This window comes from Pseudoliparis swirei, chromosome 16, assembly GCF_029220125.1.
Source record: "Pseudoliparis swirei isolate HS2019 ecotype Mariana Trench chromosome 16, NWPU_hadal_v1, whole genome shotgun sequence".
Taxonomy (NCBI): domain Eukaryota; kingdom Metazoa; phylum Chordata; class Actinopteri; order Perciformes; family Liparidae; genus Pseudoliparis; species Pseudoliparis swirei.
In genome coordinates this window covers 2,562,327-2,582,326 of record NC_079403.1, presented here as the reverse complement: position 1 = coordinate 2,582,326, position 20,000 = coordinate 2,562,327, and the positions used below count along the sequence as shown (strand labels likewise).

At 44.0% G+C, this 20,000-nt stretch overlaps 3 protein-coding genes across 8 annotated transcripts in view; all 3 read left to right on the top strand.

Annotated features, from left to right (window-relative positions):
- acot9.1 (acyl-CoA thioesterase 9, tandem duplicate 1) overlaps window positions 1-2,234 on the top strand; it is an 11,285-nt gene extending 9,051 nt beyond the window's left edge. For all 3 annotated transcript variants that reach the window (XM_056433730.1, XM_056433729.1, XM_056433731.1), the window contains 6 exons: window positions 1-65; window positions 615-705; window positions 947-1,032; window positions 1,138-1,225; window positions 1,304-1,454; window positions 1,907-2,234. The exon at window positions 1-65 is cut by the window's left edge and continues 47 nt beyond it. In XM_056433730.1, coding sequence (XP_056289705.1) covers window positions 1-65; window positions 615-705; window positions 947-1,032; window positions 1,138-1,225; window positions 1,304-1,454; window positions 1,907-1,980 — 555 coding nt within the window. In that variant the 3' untranslated portion in view covers window positions 1,981-2,234. The remainder of the gene's footprint in view (window positions 66-614; window positions 706-946; window positions 1,033-1,137; window positions 1,226-1,303; window positions 1,455-1,906) is intronic.
- An 888-nt stretch (window positions 2,235-3,122) lies between these two features.
- On the top strand, window positions 3,123-11,745 carry pdha1b (pyruvate dehydrogenase E1 subunit alpha 1b). Of its 4 annotated transcripts, none has more exons than XM_056433724.1 (12): window positions 3,123-3,267; window positions 4,289-4,309; window positions 4,431-4,592; window positions 5,394-5,459; window positions 5,570-5,743; window positions 6,415-6,541; window positions 6,614-6,705; window positions 6,979-7,227; window positions 9,839-9,910; window positions 10,081-10,148; window positions 10,291-10,399; window positions 10,548-11,745. In XM_056433724.1, the coding sequence occupies exons 1-12, from the start codon at window positions 3,208-3,210 to the stop codon at window positions 10,710-10,712; spliced, it is 1,365 nt and encodes a 454-aa protein (XP_056289699.1). In that variant the 5' UTR covers window positions 3,123-3,207; the 3' UTR covers window positions 10,713-11,745. The 4 variants fall into 4 exon arrangements, with proteins under 4 accessions (XP_056289699.1, XP_056289700.1, XP_056289701.1 ...); XM_056433726.1 differs by having other exon boundaries at window positions 3,184-3,267; window positions 4,431-4,450; XM_056433725.1 differs by lacking the exon at window positions 4,431-4,592 and having other exon boundaries at window positions 3,125-3,267.
- A 1,755-nt stretch (window positions 11,746-13,500) lies between these two features.
- Window positions 13,501-20,000, top strand: part of rps6ka3b (ribosomal protein S6 kinase, polypeptide 3b) — a 36,721-nt gene continuing 30,221 nt past the window's right edge. The window contains exon 1 of the mRNA XM_056433709.1: window positions 13,501-13,756. Coding sequence (XP_056289684.1) covers window positions 13,694-13,756 — 63 coding nt within the window. The 5' untranslated portion in view covers window positions 13,501-13,693. The remainder of the gene's footprint in view (window positions 13,757-20,000) is intronic.

Below are 20,000 nucleotides of genomic sequence, written 5' to 3'. Positions count from 1 at the left end.
GCGGCGCCCACGGACGAGGAGAGGAAGGTGGTGCACGGCCTGTTCCTCGACACGCTGGACAACAAGTACGGCACTGTACAGGAAATCATGACGTTAGAAGCAGCAACAGCATCAGCTCTGTCACAGCTGTTTGATTGACAGGTGGTTCATCCAATCACCTGCCTCGTATGGTCTTTTTTTAAGTCCCTCCCCTTTCCGGACATTTCCATTGACGTCTTTCAGCGTAACAAACAAAAAGGTTAACGGGTTTATGGTGGAGGAATTAAACTCTTCTCAGGGTTTCACGTACGAGTTTTAGGAGAATAAATACTCTGTGGGAATAAAATGGTGAATTTAGAATTTTTTGGACGTGTTCAGAGGAACGCAACCTGCTGGTTTATGGGGTATTTTTAACGGACATTCATCACTTTAATCTCAGTGATTATTCTCGTAAAGTCATAAATGTACGACTTTAAATCCAAAATGTTTTCTCCTCCTAAAAAACAAACACCGGATGGCTGCAGGTGAAACTCGTGTTGCACGCAGTCCGAGGATGTGGGAGCTTCAGGATACGTTGTCTTGTGTTTTTTAAAGCATACGATTACAAATATATATTCCTCCTCCTCCTCCTCCAGGACGGTGAGTTTCCGCAGCAGAGTTCTGCCTCCCAACTCTGTGTGGATGGAAGACGCCAAACTGAAAGGGCTGGAGATCTGCCACCCGCAGGTGAGAGGAGGGAACTGCACCTTCATCTCTAAAAGAAGAATATATGAAATGTGTGTGTGTGTGTGTGTGTGTGTGTGTGTGTGTGTGTGTGTGTGTGTGTGTGTGTGTGTGTGTGTGTGTGTGTGTGTGTGTGTGTGTGTGTGTGTGTGTGTGTGTGTGTGTGTGTGTGTGTGTGTGTGTGTGTGTGTGTGTGTGTGTGTGTGTGTGTGTGTGTGTGTGTGTGTGTGTGTGTGTGCACTAGGAGAGGAACATCTTCAACAGGATATTTGGAGGTTTCCTGATGAGGAAAGCCTACGAGTTGGGCTGGGCCAACGCCTGCTCCTACGGGTGAGCAGCTTATTATATACCATTCAATAATATCCTAATGCATTATGCAACAGTGTGTACGTACTTTGTGTACTGGGAGTAAAAAGTACTGTGTGTTTGTTGCAGAGGGGGTCGGCCCATTCTGGTTGCCGTTGACGACATCATGTTCCAGAAACCCGTGGAGATCGGCTCCCTGCTGCTGCTGTCGTCTCAGGTGTGTGTGTGAGAGAGAGAGAGTGAGTGTGTGTGTGTCTCAGTGATTGACCACACAGCCTGTGTGTGTGTGTTTCAGGTGTGCTACACACAGGGGAGGCACATCCAGGTGAGGGTTCACAGCGAGGTGTTCGACCCGTTGACCCGACAGCACAACACGACCAACGTGTTCCACTTCACCTTCCTGTCCGACAGCGACGCCCCCAACATCATCCCCATGACCTATGGAGGTACACAGACACACACTAAAAAAAGAGACACACACATACACTAAACAAACAGACACACAAAACAGGCACACTCAAACACTCACATACACTCAATCAAACACACACTCAATCAAACACACACACACATACTCACTCACACTCTCACACACGAAAAAAAATCACACTCACTCAATCACTCGCACACACACAATCACTCACTCACACACACACTGACAACACTCTACTTTTCACTTTGTTACTTCAACTTTAAAGTGATGAACATATAAATAATAAAGATAAAACTAAACCTGTGATTCTGTTTGAGTATTTCTCACTTCTTCCACTCATAACTCTCTGAACTCTGAAAAGATGATTTATAAACTGAAACAGGTGAAAAGTCCCCAATGAAACGTGAAGAAACAAACACTGAACATTGTCATTTGTTTATTTGTTTGTTTGTGTTTGTGCCACAGAGTCGATGCTTTATCTGGACGGGAAGAGACACTTCCACCAGACGGTGGAGCAACCGGCAGCGGCGAAGAATTAATGCACTTCTAACTATATAAACATCTCGTTCTTCTTTTTTACATCATGCCTTTGGTTACATCATCAGCTCTTTTCTCTCCTCTGGTGGTTTGACTTCTGCAACGCGGAGGAAACACGCTGCACCTTTTATATTCTTTGCTCTTTTTTTTACTTTTTCATGTTCTGATTGAGCAGCTTTATTCTGAAGAGGCGGGCGGCCTTCAGTTGTGTATTTACTCAAATGCAATAAATGGATTCTTATTTATAAGGACGTCACCGTCGTGTCTTTGTTTTTGTCAAATATGTCAACGGGCTTATTTTGGTCATTCCTGGTAAGACATTCAATTCAATTAAATATATATAATTATGAGCTTTTTCATTATTATTATATTTATATTGTATGTTATATTATTGTATTCGTTTATTTACAGTCACTTTGCCCCCTGCTATCAAAATACAATTTATTTAAATTTTAATCAGATTCTCCGTTGGATTGTGAAATTTATCGACAGCAAAACTCTTTTTTGTTTCCGGCAAATTACATCCGGTGATTTCATTTTATAAACAAGGTGATTATACATAATGATTTTTCTTCCTATACTCGTGAATTTTGGTTTCCATAATTTTCACAAACCTGAAGAAAAACAAGTTATCCTTGTAGTTTTTATTAAAAAGTAAAATATAAAATAAATGTCCTGTTTTGTTAGAGGTCTTGGAACTTCACGTTAATACTGTTGAATCTCCCGTGAACAAAAACACTAATTTAAAATGTGTAGTTAATTAAATAGAAATACATTTTACTGTTTTAATAATTGACATGGACCATTTCCTTTTATTCATATATATTTTTTAAGTAATTTTAATGTTTAAAAAAAATACTGATTTTGGAGTATTTCTTTTTTATTCATATATTTATTTGTTAAATAATTTTAATTTTATTTTGTTTTTTAAGTAAACATTTTCGTATTAAATTACATGGACTATTATTTTTATTCATATATATTTTTGAAATATATGTAATGTTCTAGAGTTTTAAAATAAACATTGACCATTCTTTTATACATGTAAGTATTTTAAATAATTTGCATGTTTGGGCAGCCATATAAAAACCTAGGAACCAATGTCCTGTACAGCCCGTGTTCACCCGGCGGGGTTTCGCACACGGACACCAACACGGAAGTAGCGCTATAAGCAGCGACTAACGTCCGGTGTCCTTAATCCCGTCGCAGCCGCTCGTCCGTCCGGCAGCATGAAGAACATGTTGACCACCATCTCCAACGCACTCTGCCGGATCACTGGCGGGAATGTGGTGAGTATTTCCGGGGTTGTAAAGCGAGCTTGAGCCCGTTTCTAATCCGATGCTAACGGCTAACTAGCTGGTTCTGACCTTGCACGTGGGTCACAGCGGCGGGTTCGACTCCGGCTCTGCTTGTTCTGCATGTCTTTATCTCTCGCTCTATCTTTCTCTTTATCTCTCTATCTAAGAGTGTGTTTGTTTGTTTGCTTTTCTGCCGGCACAGTTCATCTTTTTAATGACTTTAAAGATGAACGTGTCGCTTTGTGGTGTTTTCTCCCGTTTGATCTTCGCCGCTGATCAATAGAATCCAGGATCGAGTTTAACGCGCTCAACAGCATTAGAGGCGGAAGTGACGTCACTGGGATTTACTTTACTAAAGTCAAAGTTTATTTTCTTTTTCAGTGAAGAAATACTGTTTTAAATTATTTATATTTACAGAAGTTTAGGTATTTTGCATAAATACTGTTTTAAATTATTTATTTTTACGATCGTTTCTGTATTTCGTATAAATACTGTCTAGTGAAATATATGCATTTAATGTTCCGTATAGACTTTATTATTCTTGTGGTAAACTGTCTTCAGCTTAATGAAAACAAACGAGTTTTAATATGTTTACTTTACTGAAATACAACAATCATACTGAACCGTTTAGTTTAGAACGATCATTACTTTTTGCATTTTCATGAAAACTTTGACAGTAAATAAAGAAACTAGAAGATATTCAGATGAGTTGCAGCACGTCTCTGGGAGCGTGCTGTGCTGCTTGTGTGTGTTGTGCTGCTTGTGTGTGTGTTGTGCTGTGTGTGTGTGCTACAGCAGAGATCCTTCAGTCCTGTTTGACTCTAGTCCATCGGCTCTAATTCACTTTTATATATTCCTTAAATAAATATAAAAAGAGTCTCAAAACAAACATGACTGAAGGAACTCTTGTTTTCTTTTGTGTTGAAAGGGCAGAACTCTCTCTCTCTCTCCCCCCTTCCTCTTCACACACACACATTTACACACTCTGCTCATGTTTTGCTTCCCCCCCCAGGGAGCCCAGACGGTGTCCGAGGTAAGCAGCTCGTCGCTCCGCTGACGTTTGTTGTGATTTTCCTCCCTGAAGAAACCAAAGCGCCTCTGATCTGGGAGGAGGAGCCGCTCTGCTCTGATTGGTTGGCTCCTGTGTTCCCCAGTTGCTGATCGACCTGTCAGAGTACGTCAATGTAGCCTCTCCGGCGACGCCCACCTCGGCTCTGACCCGCCGGCAGCCGCCCGAGCCGCCGCCGCCGGCCGGCCCTCGAGCGCCGGCCGCCGCCCCGTTAGTTAGAGCCCAGACGGACCGGCTAGACGGACCAGTAAGAACCGGGCCTCCGCTAACGGGGAGGAGAGCGCTCACGAACCGCTCGGCCTCACGTACGACCTGCGTCCTGCTTCTGGGGCCTTATCTTTTATTTCATTTCTTTGACATTTCATCATTTCATTGATTCTTCATCGATATTCATACTCATTTTTCCTGTAAAAGACATTTACTAACATGATTAACATTTGTTGATGCATTTTACGCTGTTGCGCAATAATCAATTTGAAAAAAATTCTGCTATTAGGATTATTTCTTTTTAAAATGAAATACGAGAGAATAAACCAAAGTAGAATAAACTAGAATGAGCATTGATGCTCATAAGTGGAACTTATTTATATCGAAACTGGAGCCGCACACGTGAACCAACATGTCGATCTCAACTTTTTAAAAATATAAATAAAACTTAAAGTGGCTCAAAATAACTAATGTTGTAAATATTTTCCTCCTGCAAATATTTATCTAAAAAGCATCACATTTTAATTTTTTTACCTCATATTTGCCATTTTTATATTATTGTGGACCTCCCCTTTTTTTTTATTTGACATTTTTCATTTGTAAAATTTGTTCCCAGAACCAGCCAGTTTTCTTCTTGAAGTATTTGGCTGGTGTTGACCTCCCACCCCGTTACTGACCCCACGCCAGAGGCCGTTGTGGTAGTCCAGGGTCCCCCCCAGACCCCCAAACCTGATCCCTGGCCTGCTGTGAAGAGGAGGGCCGCTCCGTCCGTGTGGAAGACCTGTTGTCTGTTTTCATGCTGATATTTATTATGTTTATTGTGTGTTTATTTGGTCTCCAGGGTGCCGGCGTCGTGGCCTCTCGCTCCTTCGCCGACTTCACCTCACAGGCGACCTTTGACATCAAGGTGAGTGGTTTGATGCACATTTTTAATTTGTGAAATATATAAAATCCTCTGCATCGTGTGTTTTTATTTTGGGAGACTAGTCATTAAATATAAATCTGATCTCCTGGTAGAAATGCGATGTGCACCGGCTGCAGGAGGCCCCCCCGGTGGCGGCGGTGCTGACCCGGGACCAAGGCCTGCAGTACTACCGCGTGATGCAGACCGTGCGGCGCATGGAGCTCAAAGCCGACCAGCTGTACAAGCAGAAGATCATCAGAGGCTTCTGCCACCTGTACGACGGACAGGTGGAACTTCAACTACTCTGTGAACCTTCAGAGCACGAGAAACATTGTCCTGTCCATTACAATCCACTTAGCTCAAGCAAACTTATAGCGGCGTAAAACACTTTATTCAGAACAAATATGTTAACAAATAACAAGTAAAACAATTCAAATGTATTTAAAATAAAGCAACAAAATATTATTTTTACATTTGGATTTATATATATATATATAGAAAATATTGTATTTTTTTTACAAATGACAAATTTTTTATGGATATATTTTTGAATTTCTAAATATATATCCAAATGTAAAAAAAAAAAAATTTTGCTTTATTTTAAATGCATTTAAAAAAAAATTTACTCGTTATTTGTTAATATATATATATATATACATGTCTATTGTGTTTTTTTAAATAATTATTTATTTATTTTTAGCAAAGTTTTTTTTCATGACTGTTTTTTAATAGATATTTAAGCACCGTTCTTTTTGAGAGCGAATAATTTTTTTGGATAACATTTTTCTAATAGGGCATATTTTATTTGAGCCAATATTCTTTTTGAAAGCAATTTTTTTTAATAATGCGATTTTATATATATATACTGTGTATATATATATATATATTATTCTTTTTTAAATTGATATATAATGAGTCTCTGCTACCTGCCCGGTCTCACGCTCCTCTCCTCCCTCAGGAAGCGTGTGCGGTCGGCATCGAGGCCGCCATCAACCCGACCGACCACCTGATCACCGCCTACCGCGCCCACGGCTACGCCTTCACCCGCGGCGTCGCCGTCAAACAGATCCTGGCCGAGCTCACAGGTGAGAGGGCGCCACGCCTCCCGGTGAACGGAGTCATGATGATGGTTGCGTAACCGCCCCGTCTCGCCTCAGGTCGTAAAGGGGGCGTGGCCAAAGGAAAGGGAGGCTCCATGCACATGTACGCGCCGCGCTTCTACGGAGGAAACGGCATCGTGGGCGCTCAGGTAAAACACACCTGAGGGACGCCTCGGTCCCCGGCCGGTCCTGGGCGGTAGCTGCAGCGTGCCGTATGCTGCAGCTGGCCCGTGTGGACCCAGACTACAGCAGGTGGAGGTGAACCTCCGTCCTGGCAGCTCAGGTGTGAGCATTCATCCAGCTGCTGGTGCTCATGTATGACGCTGCACACAAGCTCTGAAGACGCGTGCTGACGGGTCCTGAAGGCTGCGTTGATTGATTTTGGGGACGTTTTAATGGTTACACCGCGTGTCGTTGTCCAGGTTCCTCTCGGCGCCGGCGTCGCTCTGGCCTGCAAGTACCGAGGCAACGGCCAGGTGTGCGTCGCGCTCTACGGAGACGGGGCGGCCAATCAGGGCCAGCTGTTCGAGGCGTTCAACATGGCCGCCCTCTGGAAGCTGCCGTGCGTCTTCGTCTGCGAGAACAACAAATACGGGATGGGGACGTCGGTGGAGCGAGCGGCGGCCAGCGGGGACTACTACAGGAGGGGGGACTACGTCCCGGGAATCAGGGTGAGCCGCCAACGCACCGCGAGCCCGCTAGCATTAGCAGCCTTAGCCCGCTAGCATTAGCAGTGTTAGCTCGCTAGCATTAGCAGTGTTAGCCCGCTAGCATTAGCAGTGTTAGCCCGCTAGCATTAGCAGTGTTAGCCTGATAGCATTAGCGGTGTTAGCCTGATAGCATTAGCAGTGTTAGCGCGCTAGCATTAGAAGTGTTAGCCTGCTAGCATTAGCATCGTTAGCCCGTTAGCATCAGGGTCTTTGGTAGAGCTGCCAACCTTTCAAAACCTTGGAGTGAGATTTTGTCGGAGGTGACCAACATTAATGTGGCGTTGTACCCATGTTGTCCCCATGTTGTACCCATGTTGTACCCATGTTGTCCCCATGTTGTCCCCATGTTGTCCCCATGTTGTCCCCATGTTGTCCCATGTTGTCCCCATGTTGTCCCCATGTTGTCCCCATGTTGTCCCCATGTTGTCCCCATGTTGTCCCCATGTTGTCCCCATGTTGTCCCCATGTTGTCCCCATGTTGTCCCCATGTTGTCCCCATGTTGTCCCATGTTGTCCCATGTTGTCCCATGTTGTCCCCATGTTGTCGCCATGTTGTACCCATGTTGTCACCATGTTGTCCCCATGTTGTCCCATGTTGTCCCCATGTTGTCCCCATGTTGTCCCATGTGGTCCCATGTTGTCCCCGTGTTGTACCCGTGTTGTCCCCGTGTTGTACCCGTGTTGTCCCATGTTGTCCCATGTTGTCCCCATGTTGTCCCCATGTTGTCCCATGTTGTCCCCATGTTGTCCCCATGTTGTCCCCATGTTGTCCCCATGTTGTCCCCATGTTGTCCCATGTTGTCCCATGTTGTCCCATGTTGTCCCATGTTGTCCCATGTTGTCCCCATGTTGTCCCATGTTGTCCCATGTTGTCCCCATGTTGTCCCATGTCGTCCCCATGTCCCCATGTTGTCCCCATGTTGTCCCCATGTTGTCCCCATGTTGTCCCCATGTTGTCCCCATGTTGTACCCATGTTGTCCCCATGTTGTCCCCATGTTGTCCCCATGTTGTCCCCATGTTGTCCCCATGTTGTCCCCATGTTGTCCCCATGTTGTCACCATGTTGTCCCATGTGGTCCCATGTTGTCCCCGTGTTGTACCCGTGTTGTCCCCTGCACTCTGGCCTGGCAAAGGTCTTTTACGAGGCATCTTTGCTACTTTAAAGAATTAAAATGTTTTTTAATAACTACTCTCATTTACAAAAACATGCCTAATTCTATTGCACAAATGTCCTGTCTTTATGTTAAATTCTTTATAATACATCTTACTTGTTCAAAGAGCTGTTTGGAAATTTTTTGAGAGGCTCCTTTTCCTAGGCCTGCAAATAAAGTGATAAATGCTATGTGGGCAGCCTTAACAAACAATGCTCTGATGTGTTGAGCATGCAGGATACCAAGAGGTTATACCAAGAGGTTAACAAGGTGCTCTCCTGCTGCTTGTTATGACAGCTGAGTTTACATCACCACACAAAATCACACGCACAAACACAACACATTATCAAGATTTAAAGTTTAAGAGAGAGAACTTAATTGAACCACATGTCATTAACAGGGCTCTCAAGTTTTGAAGACAGGCAAGAGTGACATATCTATCCAGGATGCTTTATTTTCATTGGTTGCTGGATTAAATCTTACCCAGATACAACAGATATATATTTTTTTCTGATTGGCTATTGTGTAGCCCCTTTCTTTTTTTTTGATTGGCGGATAAGTGGCTCCTCACAGCAGAACTCCAGGGGAGCGCTTGATTCCTCCACGGTGAGGCCAGCTCATGTTTGCGCGCTGCGGCACATTAAATAGCCGAGTTTTTTCAGTGTGAAAAATACGATGTGTGGCGGGAGTGCGTGACGTAAGACCGAAATGCGTGAGTCTCCCGCTCAATGCGTGACACTTGAGAGCCCTGCATTAACACACCGGAGTCTCTGCTCGTTGTGTCTGTTTGAAAATCTTCTTCTGTTGCTGACTCCGGGACTCTTTGGGGTAAATAGGATGTCTATGCAGCGAATAGGTTTATAGATGCGCTCCTTAGCGCCATCTATCGTCGCGGAGTTTGAAAAGAAACCAACGCGCCTCGGCCCAAAATCAGAATTTCTTTTGCCGTGAGATATTGGCTGTGTGGCGTGAGAGCGTGAGAAAACATGCCAAAGCGTGTGTCACACGGCGAAACCGTGAGAGTTGGTAGCTCTGTCTTTGGGCCTCGGTCCCCGGCCGGTCCTGGGCGGTAGCTGCAGCGTGCCGTATGCTGCAGCTGGCCCGTGTGGACCCAGACTACAGCAGGTGGAGGTGAACCTCCGTCCTGGCAGCTCAGGTGTGAGCATTCATCCAGCTGCTGGTGCTCATGTATGACGCTGCACACAAGCTCTGAAGACGCGTGCTGACGGGTCCGTGCTCCTGCTGCACGGCCTGAGGGCTACATGTTGACTTCTGGAAACTAAAGTAGTCCAGTCGTTGTGAGACGGTGGAGTCGCCTCATGAAGTCCGTGTTCCTCATGGCGGGAGCTGAGCAGCTGAACTCGTTATTAGATCCGTGTTTCTGAGTCTCCAGCTGATGTTGGTGTCTTGGCGTCCCGCAGGTGGACGGGATGGACGTGCTGTGTGTGCGCGAGGCCACCCGGTTCGCTGCGGAGCACTGCCGCTCCGGGAAGGTGAAGAACGACCAAGACTTGTTAATATATATATGAATATGTGTTGGTCAATATATAAAAAGCTTTAGCATCGCTGTGGAGGACGAGGCTCTAAATGTCACGGCAAACATGATTTTATAAAGTTGGCCAACAGCTGTGAGAAGTGGCGTGTGTGTGTGTGTGCGCGCCAGGGTCCCATCATAATGGAGCTGCAGACCTACCGTTACCATGGACACAGCATGAGCGACCCCGGCGTCAGGTGTGTGACCCGCTCATCAGCCTGCTGCTGCTCTAGTTTCTCACGTTGTTGTGTGTGTCTCTATATACACACGTATATATATATATATTATATATATTTCCGTATACGTTGGTGACATTTAGTTTGATGTCACTTCCTGTAGCTACCGGACGCGTGACGAGGTCCAGGAGGTGCGCAGTCGGAGCGACCCCATCACCATGCTGAAGGAGCGCATGCTGAGCAACAACATGGCGTCAGTGGAGGAGTTCAAGGTACACGCACACACTATATAACTATAATATATATATGCATACATATTCACATGCACACACATTCATACAGTCACACACACACACATGTATATTTCTCTCTCTCTCCTGTTGTGGGAAGTGAACTCCCCCCCCCCCCCCCCTCCTCCAGGAGGTGGACGTGGCGATCAGGAAGGAGGTGGAGGAGGCGGCTCAGTTCGCCACGTCGGACTCGGAGCCGCCGCTGGACGAGTTGTGTAACCACATCTACAGCAACGCCGCCACGCTGGAGGTCAGGGGGACCACTGCCTGGGCCAAGCTCACGTCCGTCAGCTAGACACACACACACACACACACACCATCACACACACACCATCACACACAAACACACCATCACATACACCTCGGCTCCTCCTCCTTGAGCTTCGGGTCATTCCGCACCTTTAAACGTGACTTTGGAACCTGTCAGTATTATTTATTTTTATTTTGTATAGAAATGTATATATATTTATTTATTATTTGTTGTGTTGTATGAAGTCTCCAGAGTGATGTGTGCACTTTTTAAATATATATCACCTTTTCAGGGCTGCTTGTTGTTGTTGTTGTTTTATTATTATCATCATGCACTACTCTTTCCTCCCAATATAATGCAACTGCTTTATTTTATTTTCCTTTTTTTCAGGAGCTTTTCTAGCAACTTTAAGATCATCCTATATTAGTTTTCTGCTTCAAACATTTTTTTGTTTTTTAGAGAAACCAGCAGCGACTAAACTATGAATATGAAACCGTTTCCTCAAGTACTTCTTACACTCAAAGACATTTTTACTCAAGTCATCCTGTTTTACTTTTTCTATATTTCTGAGGAAACTATTGTACTTTTCTAATAATACAAAATATCAACAATCAATTATACATTATTAAACATAAAGGTGCACAAGGTGGTAATAATACTCATAATGTATATTATTCTGAAATGGGTCATTATGCATATACATACATTGTAAAGATCTTTGTAGATTTACTTGAGCATAAGTAGTAAATACTTTCTTCAAATTTATTTCTTATTTATTAAGATGACTTGATCGGTGCATCAAAACCACAAAATAAATGTTTAACTTGTTTCATCCAGAACTACTTCACTGAAGTACTTGAAGAGGATACTTGACTGCTAGAGGAAGAACCCATAACATAGTGTAACATTTATATTTTAACATGTATAGTTGTATTTTGTGTGCACACATTGTAGATAAACTTCTGGTATTTAACTTGTGTTTTAAAGCTCTGCAGCTCAGAGCGTTTCCTCTCCTGGTTCCACGTGAATACGACCTGAAGCTCGACTTCCTGTGTGTTGAATAAATATATAAACTTTGTTTCATGCTTCTTTATACTTGCCCAGTACTTGTTTTAATTTATTATATAATTTTTATTGGATTTCATTTATTAACCCTTGTGTTGCCTTAGGGTCATTTTGACCCGAATCAATATTACACCCTCCCCCCGCCTTAGGATTAATTTGACCCCATTCAATGTTTAATGTCGGTGTTCTTTCGGTAGTCAACAAACAAACATAAAGTGCCTCACACTTAAACTTGGAAAACAATATTAATTCTAATTTTCTGGAGGTTTTAATTGCTGGTGTCAAATTGAACCCAAAGGGTAAAATATGTTAGTAAATATAAAGGTAACAGGAGGGTGAAACATTGAATCGGGTCAAAATGACCCTAAGGCAACACAAGGGTTAAACAAATTACAAATGTTTCAACACAAGACAAATGAAAAACTTGCAAATATATATTAATTTATATGAATATATGTATGCCGGTAATATATTTATACATGTATATTTATTTTTATTTTTATTTAATATGTGTACATAAATACACTATGTATATATTTATATTAATAAATACATTATTTATATATATATATATACCATTATACTGACCTTTACTGCAGCAGAGTATTTGTCGTGTGGTGTTACGTCGTTACCGCCTCTCGCCACTAGGTGTCACTACTGAGCTGCACAGTCAACTTCCTCTATTTTTCTGCTTCCATGGCAACCAAACATTACATTTCACAAGCGTTTTAATTCTCTCCCTTTAAGCCTCACGCGCTGCGTCATCAGTGAACGAGCTGGTCGCTCGACTGGAAACGAGTCGCAACCGGAAGTGCCTTCAAAGTAAAGTGTCTTCTATCAACTGGAAGGTGAAAACTGCATGGTAACGTTCAGTTGCTATAGGGACGCAAAATGAGATTTAATGCACTATAATAGACCTTAAAGTCACTATAAAATTATTATTATATTATGATGCTCCTATAAGGGATGCCAAATTAGATCAAATACACAATCATACATTATTATACACTTTAACGTCACTATTGGATATTACTTGTACTGGTAAAGCTGCTATAGGGATGCCAAATTTGATGAAATGCACTATGATGCACCTTAAAGACACGATAAAATATATTTAGTTATACTCATAAAGCTGATATAGGGACGCACAATTAGATTAAATACAATATAATGCCTTATAATAGACCTTAAAGCCACTATTAGATATGTATTTATACTCATAAAGCTGATATAGGACGCCAAATTAGATTAAATACAGGATAAAGCGTTACAATACACCTTAAAGTCACTATTAGATATTTATTTATACTCTTAAAGCTGACATAGGGACGCCAAATGAGACTAAATACTCTATAAAGCATTAAAGCTGCTATAGGAATAAAACATGTGCTCAGAATGATCATTCACATGAACTCTAGAGGAAGCCGCCTGCCGACGTCACGCGTGACGCGCTGGTCTGACGGACAGGTAAGCCGACACCGGCCGCCATATTGGGGAGCAACGGAAGTGAGAGAGAGAGAGAGAGAGAGAGAGAGAGAGAGAGAGAGAGAGAGAGAGAGAGAGAGAGAGAGAGAGAGAGAGAGAGAGAGAGAGAGAGAGAGAGAGAGAGAGAGAGAGAGAGAGAGAGAGAGAGAGAGAGAGAGAGAGAGAGAGAGAGAGAGAGAGAGAGAGAGAGAGAGGGGGCGGTCTCTGCGCCGCTGCAGATCCGGAACCAGGAGGTGTTCGCTCGGCTCGGCTCGGATCTTCGCTCCACACCGGGAGGCGAGGGGACTGGAAACGGGGGTTTGGGTGTTTTTAGAAAGGGGGACAAGAGAGAAAAAGGAAGGAAGAGAGGGAGACAGGAACCGGGTGGTGACTGGAAGTGTCGAGCGAGGGGAGGGGACGCCGAACCCGGGGCAAGAGAGAGAAAACAGGAATTAAAAAAGAAGAAGAAAGAAAGAAAAAGTGCAAAGGAGGAGAAGATGCCTCTGGCTCAGCTGGCGGATCCCTGGCATAAGATGCCTCTGGGGGGGCCGACTGGAGAGGTGAGGCTCTGGGCTGCAGGCACTCAGGACACAGGTAGTGTGGAAGTACACCACACGGCTCCATTAGGGAGCCTTATGCTACTGTATGCTTCTATAGGGATGCCAAATGAGATTTAATACACTGTAATACACTATTGGATATGTATTCTACTGGTAATGCTGCTATAGAGGCGCCAAATAAGATTAAATGCACCATAATACACTATTATTGGATATTTATTCAATTGGTAAAGTTGCTCTAGGGATGCCAAATGAAATTAAATGCACTATAATACATATTAAAGCCACTATTGGATATGTATTGTACTGTTAAAGCTGCTAGACGGATGCCAAATAGGATTTAAAGCACTATAGTACACTATCGTATATGTATTCTACTGGCAACGCTGCTAAAGGGAAGCCAAATAAGATTAAGTGCACTATAATACGCTATTATCATATATGTATTCTACTGGCAAAACTGCTATAGGGACGCTAAATGGGATTTAATGTACTATAGTACACTATTGGATATGTATTGTACTGCTAAAGCTGCTATAGGGATGCCAAATAAGTTTTAATACACTATAATTTGATATGCATTCTACTGGTAAAGCTGCTATAGGGACGCCAAGTGAGATTTAATACAATATAATAGACCTTAAAGTCACTATAACATTATTATTATATTATAATGCTCCTATAAGGGATGCCAAATTATATTAAATACAATATAATATATTATAAGTCACTATTGGATATTCAATCTACTCTTAAAGCTGCTTTAAGGATGCCAAATTAGATTAAATACACTTTTAAGCATTATAATACAACTAGAAGTAACAAATCTTGTTCAAAACCTGCTAAAGGGATGCACAATTAATGTAATATACATTATATAGTACCATAAAACACCATAAAGCCACAATTAAATAACTGCTCTATTCTTAAAGAGGGGAAACCAAATAACTACTTTAAGGTGTATTATAATGACTTAGTGTGTTTAATCTTATTTGGCATCCCTATAGAATCTTCACAAGCAGAGAGAACATTTTTAAATCTTTAATATTGGATTATCCGAATGAGTGAGGCTGTTTTTATGTGGCTATAAGATCACAAACGATTTCTCGGGGCACAAATGGCGCAACAATGGAGGCCGCGTGGGAGTCAAAGCGCCTCAAGGTGACATTCAAGTCACCGCGAGGCCGCAGGTGAGTTCAGGTGTACGAAAGTACGTCGTGATTTTGTGTACTGAAGATGTAAGACCAAAAACATCTAGTGAGAGTGTGTGGGTGTTTGTGTGTCTGAGTGTGTGTGTGTGTGTGTGTGAGTGTGTGTGAGTGTGTGTTTCTTCCTTCCTGCATGTTTTTTGAATCTTGATAAAGTGCAGGAGGCGGAGCCTCAGCGACCGCACGATTCAGGAAGAGCTCACGTCTATGTGTGTGTGCGTGTGTGTGTGTCCACTTCCTGTAAGAGGTGTCACAAGAGCTGCATTGAGAAATGTATGTGTGTGTGTGTATGTGTGTGTATGTGTGTGTGTGTATGTGTGTGTATGTGTGTGTGTGTGAATAATCAAACCAAAACATTCTCTGAGTCACTGCAGCTTCCCCCTTTTTCTTCTTCTCTCAAAACGAGCTGGTACCTGCTCGCGTCTTTTCCCACGCGGCGAGTTCTCACCTTCACTCAGTCTGACAGGAACGTGCTGAGGCCTCACCTTTGACCCCACCACACACACACACACACACACACCTCTTCATGTAACACCTTCAAGTGTCTCGCCGTGAAGAAATGTGCCCCCTGTGGACTAAAGTGGTAGTGTTGGTTCTGATGCCCCCTGTGGACTAAAGTGGTAGTGTTGGTTCTGGTGCCCCCTGTGGACTAAAGTGGTAGTGTTGGTTCTGGTGCCCCCTGTGGACTAAAGTGGTAGTGTTGGTTCTGTCGCCCCCTGTGGACTAAAGTGGTAGTGTTGGTTCTGGCGCCCCCTGTGGACTAAAGTGGTAGTGATGGTTCTGGTGCCCCCTGTGGACTAAAGTGGTAGTGTTGGTTCTGTCGCCCCCTGTGGACTAAAGTGGTAGTGTTGGTTCTGGCGCCCCTGTGGACTAAAGTGGTAGTGATGGTTCTGGTGCCCCCTGTGGACTAAAGTGGTAGTGTTGGTTCTGATGCCCCCTGTGGACTAAAGTGGTAGTGTTGGTTCTGGTGCCCCCTGTGGACTAAAGTGGTAGTGTTGGTTCTGGTGCCCCCTGTGGACTAAAGTGGTAGTGTTGGTTCTGTCGCCCCTGTGGACTAAAGTGGTAGTGTTGGTTCTGGCGCCCCCTGTGGACTAAAGTGGTAGTGATGGTTCTGGTGCCCCCTGTGGACTAAAGTGGTAGTGTTGGTTCTGTCGCCCCCTGTGGACTAAAGTGGTAGTGTTGGTTCTGGCGCCCCCTGTGGACTAAAGTGGTAGTGATGGTTCTGGTGCCCCCTGTGGACTAAAGTGGTAGTGTTGGTTCTGGTGCCCCCTGTGGACTAAAGTGGTAGTGATGGTTCTGTCGCCCCCTGTGGACTAAAGTGGTAGTGTTGGTTCTGGTGCCCCCTGTGGACTAAAGTGGTAGTGTTGGTTCTGGTGCCCCCTGTGGACTAAAGTGGTAGTGATGGTTCTGTCGCCCCCTGTGGACTAAAGTGGTAGTGTTGGTTCTGTCGCCCCCTGTGGACTAAAGTGGTAGTGATGGTTCTGCTGCCCCCTGTGGACTAAAGTGGTAGTGTTGGTTCTGGTGCCCCCTGTGGACTAAAGTGGTAGTGTTGGTTCTGTCGCCCCCTGTGGACTAAAGTGGTAGTGTTGGTTCTGGTGCCCCCTGTGGACTAAAGTGGTAGTGATGGTTCTGGTGCCCCCTGTGGACTAAAGTGGTAGTGATGGTTCTGTCGCCCCCTGTGGACTAAAGTGGTAGTGTTGGTTCTGGTGCCCCCTGTGGACTAAAGTGGTAGTGTTGGTTCTGTTGCCCCCTGTGGACTAAAGTGGTAGTGTTGGTTCTGGTGCCCCCTGTGGACTAAAGTGGTAGTGTTGGTTCTGGTGCCCCCTGTGGACTAAAGTGGTAGTGTTGGTTCTGTCGCCCCCTGTGGACTAAAGTGGTAGTGTTGGTTCTGGCGCCCCCTGTGGACTAAAGTGGTAGTGATGGTTCTGGTGCCCCCTGTGGACTAAAGTGGTAGTGTTGGTTCTGGTGCCCCCTGTGGACTAAAGTGGTATTGATGGTTCTGCTGCCCCCTGTGGACTAAAGTGATAGTGTTGGTTCTGGTGCCCCCTGTGGACTAAAGTGGTAGTGATGGTTCTGCTGCCCCCTGTGGACTAAAGTGGTAGTGTTGGTTCTGGTGCCCCCTGTGGACTAAAGTGGTAGTGTTGGTTCTGGTGCCCCCTGTGGACTAAAGTGGTAGTGATGGTTCTGTCGCCCCCTGTGGACTAAAGTGGTAGTGTTGGTTCTGGTGCCCCCTGTGGACTAAAGTGGTAGTGTTGGTTCTGTTGCCCCCTGTGGACTAAAGTGGTAGTGTTGGTTCTGGTGCCCCCTGTGGACTAAAGTGGTAGTGTTGGTTCTGGTGCCCCCTGTGGACTAAAGTGGTAGTGTTGGTTCTGTCGCCCCCTGTGGACTAAAGTGGTAGTGTTGGTTCTGGCGCCCCCTGTGGACTAAAGTGGTAGTGATGGTTCTGGTGCCCCCTGTGGACTAAAGTGGTAGTGTTGGTTCTGTCGCCCCCTGTGGACTAAAGTGGTAGTGTTGGTTCTGGCGCCCCCTGTGGACTAAAGTGGTAGTGATGGTTCTGGTGCCCCCTGTGGACTAAAGTGGTAGTGTTGGTTCTGGTGCCCCCTGTGGACTAAAGTGGTATTGATGGTTCTGCTGCCCCCTGTGGACTAAAGTGATAGTGTTGGTTCTGGTGCCCCCTGTGGACTAAAGTGGTAGTGTTGGTTATGTCGCCCCCTGTGGACTAAAGTGGTAGTGTTGGTTCTGGTGCCCCCTGTGGACTAAAGTGGTAGTGTTGGTTATGTCGCCCCCTGTGGACTAAAGTGGTAGTGATGGTTCTGGTGCCCCCTGTGGACTAAAGTGGTAGTGTTGGTTCTGGTGCCCCCTGTGGACTAAAGTGGTAGTGTTGGTTCTGTCGCCCCCTGTGGACTAAAGTGGTAGTGTTGATTCTGGTGCCCCCTGTGGACTAAAGTGGTAGTGTTGGTTCTGGTGCCCCCTGTGGACTAAAGTGGTAGTGTTGGTTCTGGTGCCCCCTGTGGACTAAAGTGGTAGTGTTGGTTCTGGTGCCCCCTGTGGACTAAAGTGGTAGTGTTGGTTCTGATGCCCCCTGTGGACTAAAGTGGTAGTGTTGGTTCTGGTGCCCCCTGTGGACTAAAGTGGTAGTGATGGTTCTGGTGCCCCCTGTGGACTAAAGTGGTAGTGTTGGTTCTGGTGCCCCCTGTGGACTAAAGTGGTAGTGATGGTTCTGTCGCCCCCTGTGGACTAAAGTGGTAGTGTTGGTTCTGGTGCCCCCTGTGGACTAAAGTGGTAGTGATGGTTCTGTCGCCCCCTGTGGACTAAAGTGGTAGTGATGGTTCTGTCGCCCCCTGTGGACTAAAGTGGTAGTGTTGGTTCTGTCGCCCCCTGTGGACTAAAGTGGTAGTGTTGGTTCTGTCGCCCCCTGTGGACTAAAGTGGTAGTGTTGGTTCTGCCTCCACTCGAATAGAACTGACATAAAACAATAATAAATTACAGTTTAATGAACTGAAAATTAAACTGCAATCATTTGGATTATTTATTTATATTTCTAGTAATTTATGAAGATAAACGTTGTCAAGTGAACGTTTCCTTCTTTTCTTTGTCAGTTTTGTGACATTTTGATCCAATAAATAAATCATGAACATTAGATGTAAGTTGCATCTTCAGAGAAATGAGAATAAAGTCTCTTTCCAGGAACTCGTTCCACTACTGAAGACACATTTATCTGATGACCTCTGTTATAAACATGGTTCAAGGTCACAGACACACAACACACACAACACACACAATACACACAACACACACAACACACACACAATACACACAACACACACAACACACACACAATACACACAATACACACAACACACACAATACACACAATACACACAATACACACAATACACACAATACACACAACACACACAACACACACAATACACACAACACACATAATACACACAACACACAGTACACTGACATGAAGAACAGGGTACACAAATATTACTTTAAAAAACATTTGTTTATATTTGTTTATTATCTCAAGTCAAGTCAAGTCAAGTCTTTTATTGTCAGATACACAGAATGACACAGGGTCAGACTGGGCACTGAAATTCTTAGGACAAGGCACCACACAACAACTATCATAGCCGAACATAATATAACATAACATAACATGACATACACACTGTACAAGAACTCTGAACATAATACTAACATATAATACACATAACTAAACTACAGACAAATGGGAGTAGCAGGTAGTGAAAGCAGGTAGTGCAATAGAAAGTGTAAGTGTAAGTACAAGGCTGAAAGTGACAGTGTATGTAAAGTGACGAGTGTAAAGTGTCGAGTGTAAAGTGTCGATCGTGTGTCAGTGTCCATTGAGCAGCCTGATGGCTCTCGGGAAGAAACTGTTCTCCAGTCTCTGTGTGCGAGACCGGATGCTACGGGACGCCTTCCAGAAGGCAGCGGGGTGAACAGGCTGAAGGCTGATGATGGCAGTCCTTTAGGATCCTGCCAGTCTTCCTGAGAGTCTTCTTCTTCTTCAAAGTAAATAATCTCCATGATGTCATTGTTGTTGTTGTTTGTCCACGCTGTGGGTATCTAGCAGCTGTTGTTCCAGCAGCAGAGCAGACGGCGTATTACGCAATGAGATATGACATCATAGTGACCTTGATGTGACATCATAGTGACCTTGGACAATACTTTACTAGTATAGTATTACTGTAAATATCATAATACTATTATACTCTACTCTTAATTGCTGGAAACATAAAGTGACTTATATAATATAATATATATATATATGATATATATATATTATATTATATATATATAAATATGATATATATATATATATAATATATATATTATATATATGTTATATTATTTATAATATATATATATTATATATATAATTCTTTGGAGCCCAGAAGAGAATCCAGAAGTATTTACAGGGAGGTGTTTCACCAGGTGAGCGTGTTCCAACCTGCAACCTCACCTGTGTGTGTGTGTGTGTGTGTGTGTTTGCGTGTGTGTGT

Bases quoted from the DNA above. Each gene is read 5' to 3' on its own strand.
- pdha1b (XM_056433724.1), top strand. From the start codon at position 3,208: ATGAAGAACATGTTGACCACCATCTCCAACGCACTCTGCCGGATCACT. The intron at 6,542-6,613 runs GTGAGAGGGCGC...GTCTCGCCTCAG, and splicing joins GATCCTGGCCGAGCTCACAG to GTCGTAAAGGGGGCGTGGCC. The intron at 7,228-9,838 runs GTGAGCCGCCAA...GGCGTCCCGCAG, and splicing joins ACTACGTCCCGGGAATCAGG to GTGGACGGGATGGACGTGCT.